Source organism: Arachis stenosperma, chromosome 1 (genome assembly GCF_014773155.1).
Source record: "Arachis stenosperma cultivar V10309 chromosome 1, arast.V10309.gnm1.PFL2, whole genome shotgun sequence".
Classification (NCBI taxonomy): Eukaryota; Viridiplantae; Streptophyta; class Magnoliopsida; order Fabales; family Fabaceae; genus Arachis; species Arachis stenosperma.
Window position 1 is genome coordinate 118,198,898 of NC_080377.1, and position 11,433 is coordinate 118,210,330.

The 11,433-nt window shown below is 37.0% G+C and overlaps 1 protein-coding gene across 1 annotated transcript; it reads left to right on the forward strand.

Annotated features, from left to right (window-relative positions):
* Positions 1-2,435: 2,435 nt before the first annotated feature.
* LOC130971188 (ADP-ribosylation factor 1) lies at positions 2,436-6,209 on the forward strand. The gene is made up of 8 exons (XM_057897092.1): positions 2,436-2,808; positions 2,939-2,977; positions 3,150-3,212; positions 3,913-3,931; positions 4,917-5,028; positions 5,289-5,336; positions 5,602-5,732; positions 5,855-6,209. The coding sequence occupies exons 1-8, from the start codon at positions 2,706-2,708 to the stop codon at positions 5,886-5,888; spliced, it is 549 nt and encodes a 182-aa protein (XP_057753075.1). The 5' UTR covers positions 2,436-2,705; the 3' UTR covers positions 5,889-6,209.
* The last annotated feature ends 5,224 nt before the right edge of the window (positions 6,210-11,433 follow it).

Consider the following 11,433-nt stretch of genomic DNA (forward strand, 5'->3'; position numbering starts at 1 on the left):
GAGTATGTCAGAATGCTTTGCTTTTACTTGCTTTATGATGATTTTTAGTTAGGGGTGTTTCATTTTATTGATGGTTCTATTCATTTGTTGCATGTTCGTTTTGGGTTTAGGGAATGTTTTCCTATGATTGGGAATAGCTAGCTAGCTAATGCAAGTGTGTTTTGTTAATGGTATTTCCGTCTCTGTTATTGTAGATGGAAGGTCCTCCCATGACATTTGTGTTTTACCACGATGGATTGTTTAAAAAATCTGTTGATAGAGACATGATATATGAACCTGACAATACGGAAGTCTTGATGGGCGTTGATGGAGACGCACTTGATGTGTTCTTTGTAAGGGGCTACTAGATGCATGTATTGTGGTGAGATTGGCCACAACAAAAGAGGATGTACAAAAAAGAAGGTTGTAGATGCTAAGGAACATGCCAGGCAGATGCAGCTGCAACTGGCAGTTGTTGCTCCTGTTGCAAATGGTGCTGACCCTGAAGTCAATGTTATTCCTGTTGAACATGATAATGCTCCAGAAGCAATAGCACCATTGCCTGCACTTCCATCACCCATCCAACCTCTTACAGATATTGACATAAGCCAATCTGAAAGCATTCCACCAACTCAAGATACACAACATGTTGTATAATCACTACTCAATTGTAAAAAATATCACTTTTATTTTATCAGCTAACGAGTGCATTTGGTATTGGCTTATGTAGGATCAAGTGGTAGCTAGGCCACCTAAATTACATGTGATTAAAGGGAAAGCAAGAGCTAGATGCTCCCCTAAACCTACTGCAGCTGCACCAGTGGCTATCTCTGTTGAGACTATCAAAGGGATAAGTTCTGCAACTGCTAAGAAGCTAGCCAACTTTATGACTTTTGTGCCTACTCCAGGCTTCAAGCACCCAAGGAAGAATGATAAAACACTTTGATTAGAAAGTAATGTGTTCTGCTTGACTTTTCTTTTGTATGGGGCTGCTTTAGGTTTTTTGTATAGGGCAAATGAAGTACCATATTAAATATTGTGGTTATCTGTAATCTGAAAGTTACATGTGTCCTTCTCTTTTGGTGTAGCCTTCTTTTTAGAATTGGATACCTTATGAATTTGCTGTGGTACTTATCTTTAAGACAATGTGACAATTAGCCTTTAATGGTAATACGATGTTATGACTACTTACTTTGATTACTTAGTCTGTTTATGACTTAATCTTATAACAATGGTGACACTGATTAATTTGCAATATTTCACAATGCTAGAAATGGAGAGTTTGAACTTAATCCTAAACAACACTGTACTACTCAAACATCTATTCTCATTCAAGTCATCCAACTCAATATACCATTACATTTCAATAGAATTGTGTTTACCTAGAAGTCATATTAAACAACAAATGATCACATTAATTACAACTATCACAAACATGAAAATTATTAGCAGTTTCAAAGATTTAACTTCAACTTTCAAACTGCCCAATCTCCATGCCACTTTCACCCTCCATTCCTCATAGTCACTTTCAACTTGCAAATCAGTTCTATAATCTTTCTTTGTACCACTTTCAACCACTCCTTGATAGTCATCATCATCAACCCACTTAAAGTAATTGTAGTGACTATCCTTCTGCAAATTGAAAAATCAGAAAAGAAAACAAATGAAAAACACCCAATAACACAGAACAAGAAGGAAACCTTTAACTTTTTCAATACCACTTACCTGGTACCTTGGACATGCATGGAATAATCTATCTAGGTTCTCTGCTGTCCTAGATTTTTTTATCACAACCTTCAACCCGCAAAAACATGATTCCTCATGAGTCTTCCTCCTCATTCGCATTGAAGCGCTAGAACCATTACTGTCATGCGACAGAAACGACACACCACCACTAAGACCTCCATTTCCTGTCTCCATCCTTCCGGCGACCCAACAATTCCAAGTTCTATCCAACTATATGGCCCTCTGAGTGTTGACCGCAATTTATTTCTCATCGAATTTAGGATTAGGGTTCATCAACCAAGGGACTGATTTAAACTGTTTTAACATACTTACCTTGTCAGCAACAACAACGTATACTTAGGCGTTTGCCACGCTGGCAGTTAACGGAATACGTTACCCAACGTTAGCCACCTCAGCGAAAGAGATGACAAAAGGACGAACGTGATCATGTCCGTCATCTTTCGAAGACGGTTTTAATTAACTTTATCTTTTGAGAACGAAAATAGAAATCAAGATATCTTTTAAGGACGATTTCAACTATTAACTCAATCTCTTAAATATCAAATTAGCTTATGGACACGTACGGCAAACATAGCTGAAAATCGAGTAGAGGGAAAAGCCCAACGAAATTGAGGTCAGGCCCAATTGGGAAAGTGGAGGCCCAAACCCACAGTACCTTCACGACCAAAAACAAAATAAACCCACAGTACCTTGCAAAATACGCGATTTTGTTTTTGTGATTCGTTTTCTCCCTTACAGTATACAGAGACCGTCTCACCTTCTCTGCTGAGTGCTGAGTCACGAAATTATGGATGCAGATTCACACTGACGTTCACTTCTCTTGCTCTCCTCGTTTTCCACAATTTTTCGCGCGCACCTCCGTACTAGAGATCTGATCCCCGATACGCGTCGCCGTTTTGTGCGCAGAGCCATTCGTGAATCGTTTCATGCTCTAATTTCCTGTGACTCCACGGTTCCCATCGCTTCTGCCGAATCGGAAGATGGGATTAGTGTTCACGAAATTGTTTTCGTCCCTCTTCGGTAACAAGGAAGCTCGAATCCTCGTTCTCGGCCTCGACAATGCCGGAAAAACTACCATCCTCTGTATGCACTTCTTCCTTTCAGCTTCTCTCTCTCTCTCTCTCTCTCTCTCTCTCTCTCTCTCTCTTCGAATTTTACTACTCCTTCTGTTTCGTTGTTAATTTGTTGGTTATTCTCGTACATTTCCTCTCAGATCGGCTTCAGATGGGTGAAGTTGTGTCAACGATTCCAAGTTAGTACTCGATCTCGTTTTAGATTCATTTGCCTCAGCTCATTTAGATTTATTTCCGTTCATTTTACGGATATCGTTTATCTTCGTGTGTGCATGCTGCTTGTGCTTTGCTTATACGAGCTTCTGTGTCGTGACTGACGGATTTATTTTTTGATTTGACAATTTGATGCAGCAATCGGGTTTAATGTTGAAACCGTGCAATATAACAACATTAAATTTCAAGTTTGGGATTTAGGTAACAATTTTACTCATCTTGATTCAATGCAAATGTTTTTTGCGCATTTGTTGTACTGGTTTGGAACCGATTAAAGAGATTATTATAAATGTATGCCAGTTTAGAAACTTGGCATCCCGTGATCAGAAATTACTTAGTATTGGAGACATAGTCAACTTAAGACTGGTGAATAAAACCATGGTTTTGATGACATACACTGTTAAATTTTGTGTCTGTGTTTCTGAATTGTGCAGGGGGATTCATCCCTGGTTGGCTGTATACAAACAATGTGAAATTCCTCTATCTCATGCTAAATACATTCCTACTGCTAGTTATAATGCACTGCCTTAACAAAATGAGATGCCATAGCTTAGTCTTCTTTTGAATATAAATATCTTTATTCTGTATAAATTGGTAATTTGGTATTTTTGAAATTTGATGGAGTTTGGGTAAAGATTAAAAAGCAATGAAAACCTTGAGAATAACATGATCATGATCTCTCCATATTCAATCCTCAAATGCTGTTTTTGATTATGCATTCTCACTTTCTATGTTTTGAAGAAAATAACTACCTTTACTTGGAGATATATTGATACTTCAATATAGTCATTGCTTTCAATCATTCAAATTTTTTCATTGTTTACATGAGACTTCATATGTAGCAAACAACGATGACTTTTTTCTTATTTCTAATACTGATACCAAAACTCTTCTTATACAGGTGGGCAAACCAGTATCAGGTAAGCCATTTTATTTCATTTTTGCTTCTTTCTAACTGATAAAGAAGATGTATGATATTAATCCTTACTAAATTAATATTAGGGTGACTTTTTGTATGTTTTGGAATGCTGCACCAATTTGCATTTGTTTTATTCATTCTTATTTAATGTGAATATGTACTACAATAGTTATTTAGGATGCTAAAGGATTTGGACTTAACAATTTGTTTTGTACTACATATTTTGGCCTCTAGACTTGACGTGGCTACTAAACTCTTTGACTTGTGTGTATGACTATAACGAAAGTTCCCTCTACATTTAGTATATAAAAGTACCAATCCTTATTTGGATAATCAATTTTTGTGTTTAGAATGATATATATATCTGGAATTTAATTGAATTAATATTTAGCAAAGAAAAACATACATAAAGACAACTGGACAATGTTGTTGGTTACAATGTGTTTGTTGATTATATATATGATCACAAACTATACAGAAGTTTTGATATCACTGACTAATCCTATGAGTTTGAAATTATGGTGGCACTAGTAGCACCTTGTGGGAAGAAACATATTACTAAGACTAAACATCAACTAGCCATGCTTTGTGGATGCAGAGATAAACTTCTGTTATTTTAATTTATTTTTTGGGCTACATTCAGTTTCAACTTAAAATCCAGTGGTTTGAAAATTTTGAACTGTGTCATTTGCCTTTGCTTGTACTATTTATTTTTTTCCTTGTTGAGCATCCTGTAACCATCCTATGCTTAATCCCCTCCATGTTATTCCAAAAAACTGCATGTGATAAGCATGTGCAGCATAAAACTACTTCATTTTAATTTAAGGCATTTCAATGCCCAAAATGTTTGCATTTATTGTTTGCCTTGCTTCTCATAGACAAAGAAAGGTATAATGGCTACTGAATATAACTCTCTTTTATGTCTAGTCTCCATTGCTTTTACCAATCTTTTTGCTTATGGTGTATTGCCGTGGTTTTCTTTCTAGGCCATATTGGAGGTGTTACTTTCCAAATACTCAAGCAATAATCTATGTTGTTGATTCGAGTGATACCGATAGGCTTGTGATAGCTAAGGAAGAGTTCCATGCTATTCTGGAGGTATGTTGTTCCTCATTTGCATTTTGCATCAATGCTGATCAAAGAACTTGGTGTGAATGATTCTTAAAATTCTCTTATACCTATAACAAGCCGCTGAGCGGTGGTGATGAGTTATACTTCTAATAATAATATAGTTTAGTTGTCACATGACCTGGATAAAGGTAAAGCTTTAGTAATAGCAGTTGTGCTGCCTATGGTTGTAATTTAATTTTTATAAAAATACTCCATACTAATTATTTTATCTGAACCCTTTTTGTCAGGAAGAAGAGCTAAAGGGTGCAGTTGTTCTCATTTTTGCAAACAAACAGGTGAAAATTTTATCTATATTTGTTGGATTCTCATAACAAGGAGGACTAAGAAATAAAATATTTAAAGTTAGCAAGCTGGTAATATTACTATAAATCTTTGTTGAGTGACATGATGCAAAAGCATATATTCAATATTCACTTTAAGTACTTTTATGTGTATGCACATTTTTGACATTGAATATGCTCTATGCATAATATTGGTTCTTTAAAATTTATTTTTCTTGCGTACCTTTTTTATGTTTCACCATCTCTTTCCTCTATACAGGACCTTCCTGGTGCCCTTGATGATGCTGCAGTGACAGAGTCTCTGGAATTGCACAAGATAAAAAATCGCCAATGGTCTATTTTTAAAACTTCTGCCATAAAAGGCGAAGGACTTTTTGAGGGCCTGGACTGGTAAGTTGAATAAATTTGCAGGGTTTTAGGTCTGTACTAATTCATAAGGAAAGAGGCATCTGCAATATGAAATGTTATTCTGCTGTGCTGTACTGTATTAATGGCCTTGACTTCTTATGCAGGCTGAGCAATACACTCAAGTCTGGAGGTGGCTAAAGGTATCAGCCTCAACCAATTTGATAATTAGATCGATTGGTGAATTCAAAAGAAGGGTTAACATGTGTAGTTTGTATGAAATTTCACCGCTGAATTGACGTCATAATATATCATTATTATTCAATTCTCATACACATGTATTTCAATCCCCCTTTTTGTGTTTTGAAGATTAAGGATATGAACGTTGGTCATTGATTGGTTTTGTTTACTGAACTTAGTTGGGTCCTTTTTGTATTTCTCAGTCCGTTTCTCGGAACCCTTCATATGCTAGTAAAGAAAATTGTTATAAGATTCTGTAATCGATAGCTTCATCATTTTTCATATGACTCGGGCTTATAACCTAATGGGTTGGGTGCGCGTGGCAGTCGGCAAATTATAACACTATGGTAGAGATTAGACTGACAATGCAGCCAGAAGCCACTATTTCAAACCAAGGTGGCAATTTTGAATTAATTTTTAATGTATCAGAATTCAGTAACAACTTCGTAAGCGATCATGGAAAGTCATCAACAATTGGCTTAACTAAAACCGATACCAACTGAAAAAGAAAGGGGAAAAAGATTTACTTGGCCTCCATAAATGTTGAAAAGAATAAGCTATTTTTAACCTTTCATTTAATTTATTTCAGTAACTATTACTTTCATAAATGACTTGTTTTAAAGAATCTAACTATGAAAGTTAGCAGTTCTAAGAAAGTGTGACAAGATTGAAGTGGGAAGCCAAGCCTTGGTAGGTTTCTGTTACTCAGTTTACTCAGCTAAGGCTGTAAGACTATCGTGCTCAGTTTCAGAATTGACTACTGAGACACCCATTTCCACGATCATTCATACCTAATTTACTATGGCTTACGCATATTTAGGTTAAATTCTTAAGCAAATAAATAATATCATAGTATATTTTCCCTTTCCCTGTGCATGCTTAGTTGTATAACTTAGATGGATGTCGGCTCATACACACATGATTCAGATGAAATCAAATCTCTGGTCTCTAGATGAATGAATTCATCATTTTCATTTGTTTAATCATAAGTTTACCAGATACCACTCTACCCGGCCTTATCTAGCTAAATCATTGTGGAGAAACACTAATTGATTGGGGGCGGAGCGGAAGTTCTAATCTCCTTGCATTTCACGAGGTTTTGCTCTTCAAATATTTTAATCGATTCGCATACACCCAAAAAGTTCAAATCTTCATCCAATATCTATATACGGATACTTCAAAACCCTTTTATAAATCTTTCTTCCGTTGATATCATTCAATGTGATCAACGTGGCTATTTATTTATAAAAAATTGTAATGTATGATTAATTTGGTCTTTTTTTAAACATGTTTTCATATATATTTTTATTAATACTTGTTCTCGCATAGTAATCCGGGTTTGAGGTATAACTTGTCTTATTTAGGGATTGATTTTTTCTTTGTCTGAAATAAGTAGAAGAGATATACGTCACCTTCAAGAGATAAAAAGACATTTCGACGCTCAAGTTAATAAAAGTAGAAAATGAGTATGAAGTTATTTAGAGTAAATAACATACCAACTTTACCCTGTTTTTAAATGGGCTGTTGAGATTAAGATTCTCTCTAACTAAAGATAAGTTATATTTGTTATTGTATTTGAATTTCAATTTATAGATATAATTGGGTCGGATTTATAGTTGCCGAATTACAATCCCAAATTTGACCTGTGTATTTTTTAATAGGATAAATTAAGCTTTCAAACTATAAATCGGAATTATAGTAGTAGTAGTAATAATAAGAGCCCTCAAACTCAATTTGTTGTACTTAAAAAATAATAGTTATGTTAGAGAGAAGAATTTGAGACTGCGTTGAATAATAACAAAATAAAAAAAATTGATAGTTATCATAAAGAATTATAATATAATAAGAGAATTAGTCCTTAATATCAGTTAATAATATATGAAAGGTACCATATCATAAAGGGTAATTTGGATGAAAGAAGAGTTAAAGGGGAGAAGGTATTGACAGAGAGAACAGAGAAAAGAAAGGGAATTTCATTGATTGAACTTAGATTGAAAGCCAAACTTGTGTACAGTGATGAGAGTGGTCACTTATATAGAGAGGTAGAACAGAGAAGCTGCAGGGGAAGCTTCGAACCCCTTCCAACAGTTTCTCAACCAACTAACTATCTAACAGCAATAACAGAAAAGTGACAAAAAGCGTGAAAGGAAAATTACACACGTGCTATAACTCCTATCATCATCTCTAGTTATCTGCTTTTGTTAAATACTGAATATTAGTTAACACTTCAGCTCCTTTCTTCATCATCTCTGGTTGTTGTCATTCTGACTGGTGATTTGTTGCTGATCACAAACACTCAGCTTGCCTCGAAAATGAAGGAAGCTCTCAGAAGGGACTGCTTTTGTAAGGATATCTGCTATTTAAACCGAGCCTGGGATGTGACTAACTCGAATTGTCTTTGTGTTGACATAGTTTCGAATGAAGTGCATATCTATTTCAAAATGCTTGGACTTGGAGTGAAGGATGGGATTGGCAGCAAGTAAAACAGCACTCAAATTGTCACAATACAGCATTGGCGCCTCAGGTGAGGGATGCTGCAGCTCACTCATCATAGTCTTTATCCAGGACAGCTCTGCTACTGCCTCTGCCATGCTTCTATATTCAGCTTCAGTGCTTGACCTGGCCACTACTGTTTGCTTCTTTGACGCCCAAGAGATTAGGTTGGCTCCAAGAAATATACAATAGCCACTGGTGGATTTTCCATCATCTGGATCTCCAGCCCAATCTGAGTCACTGTATGCAGTTATTCCCATGGAACTCTCTTGTTTCAGATGCAAGCCATAGCTGGCTGTTCCACTGAGATACCTTAGCACGCGTTTAACCAGCCTCCAATGAGACTCTAGGGGAGCTTGCACAAACTGTGATAACTTGTTAACACTGTAACATATATCAGGCCTTGTTATGGTCAGGTATTGCAGGCTGCCAATGATTGACCTATACAGCTGTGGATCACAAAAGCTTGATCCTCCAAGGGCTGTGATCTTTGTTGTGGAAGGCAAAGGAGTGTGACACGGTGCACAGCCCACCATGCCAACCTTCTTTAGGACCTCACCAATGTACTTTTGTTGAGTAAGTACTAGCCCTCCATCACACGTTTTATTCACTTGGATTCCAAGAAAGTAATGGAGATCTCCCATGTCTTTCAAGGCAAACTTGGCATTCAACTTTGCTATGACATCCCTCACAATTTCTGGGGATTCTCCAATGACTATGATATCATCAACGTACACAAGCACATAGGTCTTTAGTCCACTAAATTCCTTAATAAAGACTGAGATGTCAGATTTGGTGGCAACAAAGCCAATCTCTCTTAAACCACCAGCCAGCTTATGGTACCACTCTCTTGGTGCTTGCTTTAGTCCATAGAGAGCTTTGGTGAGTTTGCACACCAACAATGGATCTCCTTGTTCATAAACTGGGGGCTGTTTCATGTAAACTTCCTCTGTCAAGTCACCATAAAGAAAAGCATTGTTGACATCTAGTTGCCTAATTGCCCAGGACTTGGATACAGCAATGGATAATATGAGCCTAATGGACACAGGCTTCACTACAGGACTATAAGTTTCTGTAAAATCTGAACCAGGCTTCTGAGCATACCCTTGAGCAACTAACCTTGCCTTATGTTTCTATAAAGTTCCATCTGCATTATACTTTAATCTGAATACCCACCTGCTGCCAATTGCTTCTTTGTTGGGTGGAAGACTCACCAACTCCTATGTTTTGTTTTTTATTAGAGCATTATACTCAACATCCATAGCTGCCTTCCACTCTGGAGATTTGAGAGCTTGTGTTACTGATCTTGGCTCAACACTTGCAAAGAAGATCTTTGGCTTGACTATACCAGCTTTACTCCTGGTGATCATTGGGTGAGAGTTGACTGCTGCAGTTTGATAAAGAGGTGTTGATTCTTCAGAGGTTAGTAGCACAATTTCAATGTCATTAATAGGAATTAAAACTGAACTTGAAGAGGCTGCTGTTGGCATTTGGGTTCTAAGAGTAGCACTGATTGAGGGTGTGACTGCTGGTTGTTGGAGTGTTACTGATTGCTGGTTGTTGGTGTTGCTGTTAAAGGGCTGATTGCCAGTTGAGCTTGGAAGGAGTCTTGGAATGGTTGGAATGATTGGCACACTAGGTGAGGTATCTTGTCTATCTGAGACATGTCCATTGTGAGCAACATTTGTTGCTTGTCTATAGGGGAACTGGTCTTCAAAGAACACCACATGAGGGGTGATGATGACTCTTCCATTTTGGGTGAGACATTTATAGCCTTTGTGAGAGGTTCCATACCCAATAAAGGTGCAGGGGGAGGATCTGAAGTCCAGCTTGTGCTTGTTGTAAGCTCTCTGATGAGGAAAACACAAACAGTCGAAGACTCGAAGTTGTTCATATGAGGGCTTTTTGTTAAACAATTTCTCAATGGGAGACATTCCATTTAGGACTGGTGTTGGCAGCATGTTTATCAAATTTGCAGCAGTAGTAAAAGCTTCTCCCCAGAATTTGATAGGCATAAATGCATTGGCAAGTAAGGTAAGTCCCATTTCAACCACATGATGATGTTTCCTTTCAGCAGCTCCATTCTGCTGGTGAACATGAGGGCAGAAAAACCTGCAAATAATTCCTTTTTCCTACAACAGCTTTGATAAGCTCACATACTCAGCAGCATTGTCACCTTGCAGCATCTTTAGTTTAGTGTTTAATTGTAACTCAGCAGTTTGTTGGAAGTGATTAAATACTGATTTTAATTGAGCTCTAGATTTGATTAGGTAAAGCCACGTAAATTTTGAAAAGGCATCAATGAAGTTTACAAAATACCAATGTCCATTATTGTCAGCAATAGGAGCTGGCCCCCAAATGTCAGAGTGTACAAGTTCTAATGGATGATTGTATATAGTTTGTGAAAGGGAAAAAGGTAAATGATGATATTTGCCAATACAGCAGGCTGAACAAGCAATTTTGGTTACAGGAAGTGAAATATGACAAGATTTTAACACCCTTGACATAACACTACAGTTGGGATGTCCTAATCTAGCATGCCAAACCAGCAAGTTATCTTTATTTCCTACTGATGCAGTGAAAGCTTCTGGAAAGCTTTGAAGAGTTGTGAACTTATAGAGGCCTTTGTGAACAACTCCCTGAAGCACTATCTCTTGAGTGTCTTTGGTTTTTATGCAGCACCTATCATCATGAAATTCAAAAAAGACTTGGTTGTCACAGCAAAATTGATATACACTCATCAGGCTTTTGGTAATTTCAGGCACACACAACAGTTTTGTAAGATATAACTTTCTAGAGCTCAAATCAGATTTAATACACGATTTACCAACAAAAGAAATGTGCAAACCTGCTCCATTGCCAACAATGACTTGCTCATTGCCACAATACTCTTCCTTTTCTAACAGGTTCTGTTCATTGTGAGTCATATGATGAGTAGCTCCAGAATCAGGATACCAGTTCGGGTCCTGAATTGTGGCAGGTGTTGCCAGTACATTACAACAGTTGGCATGAG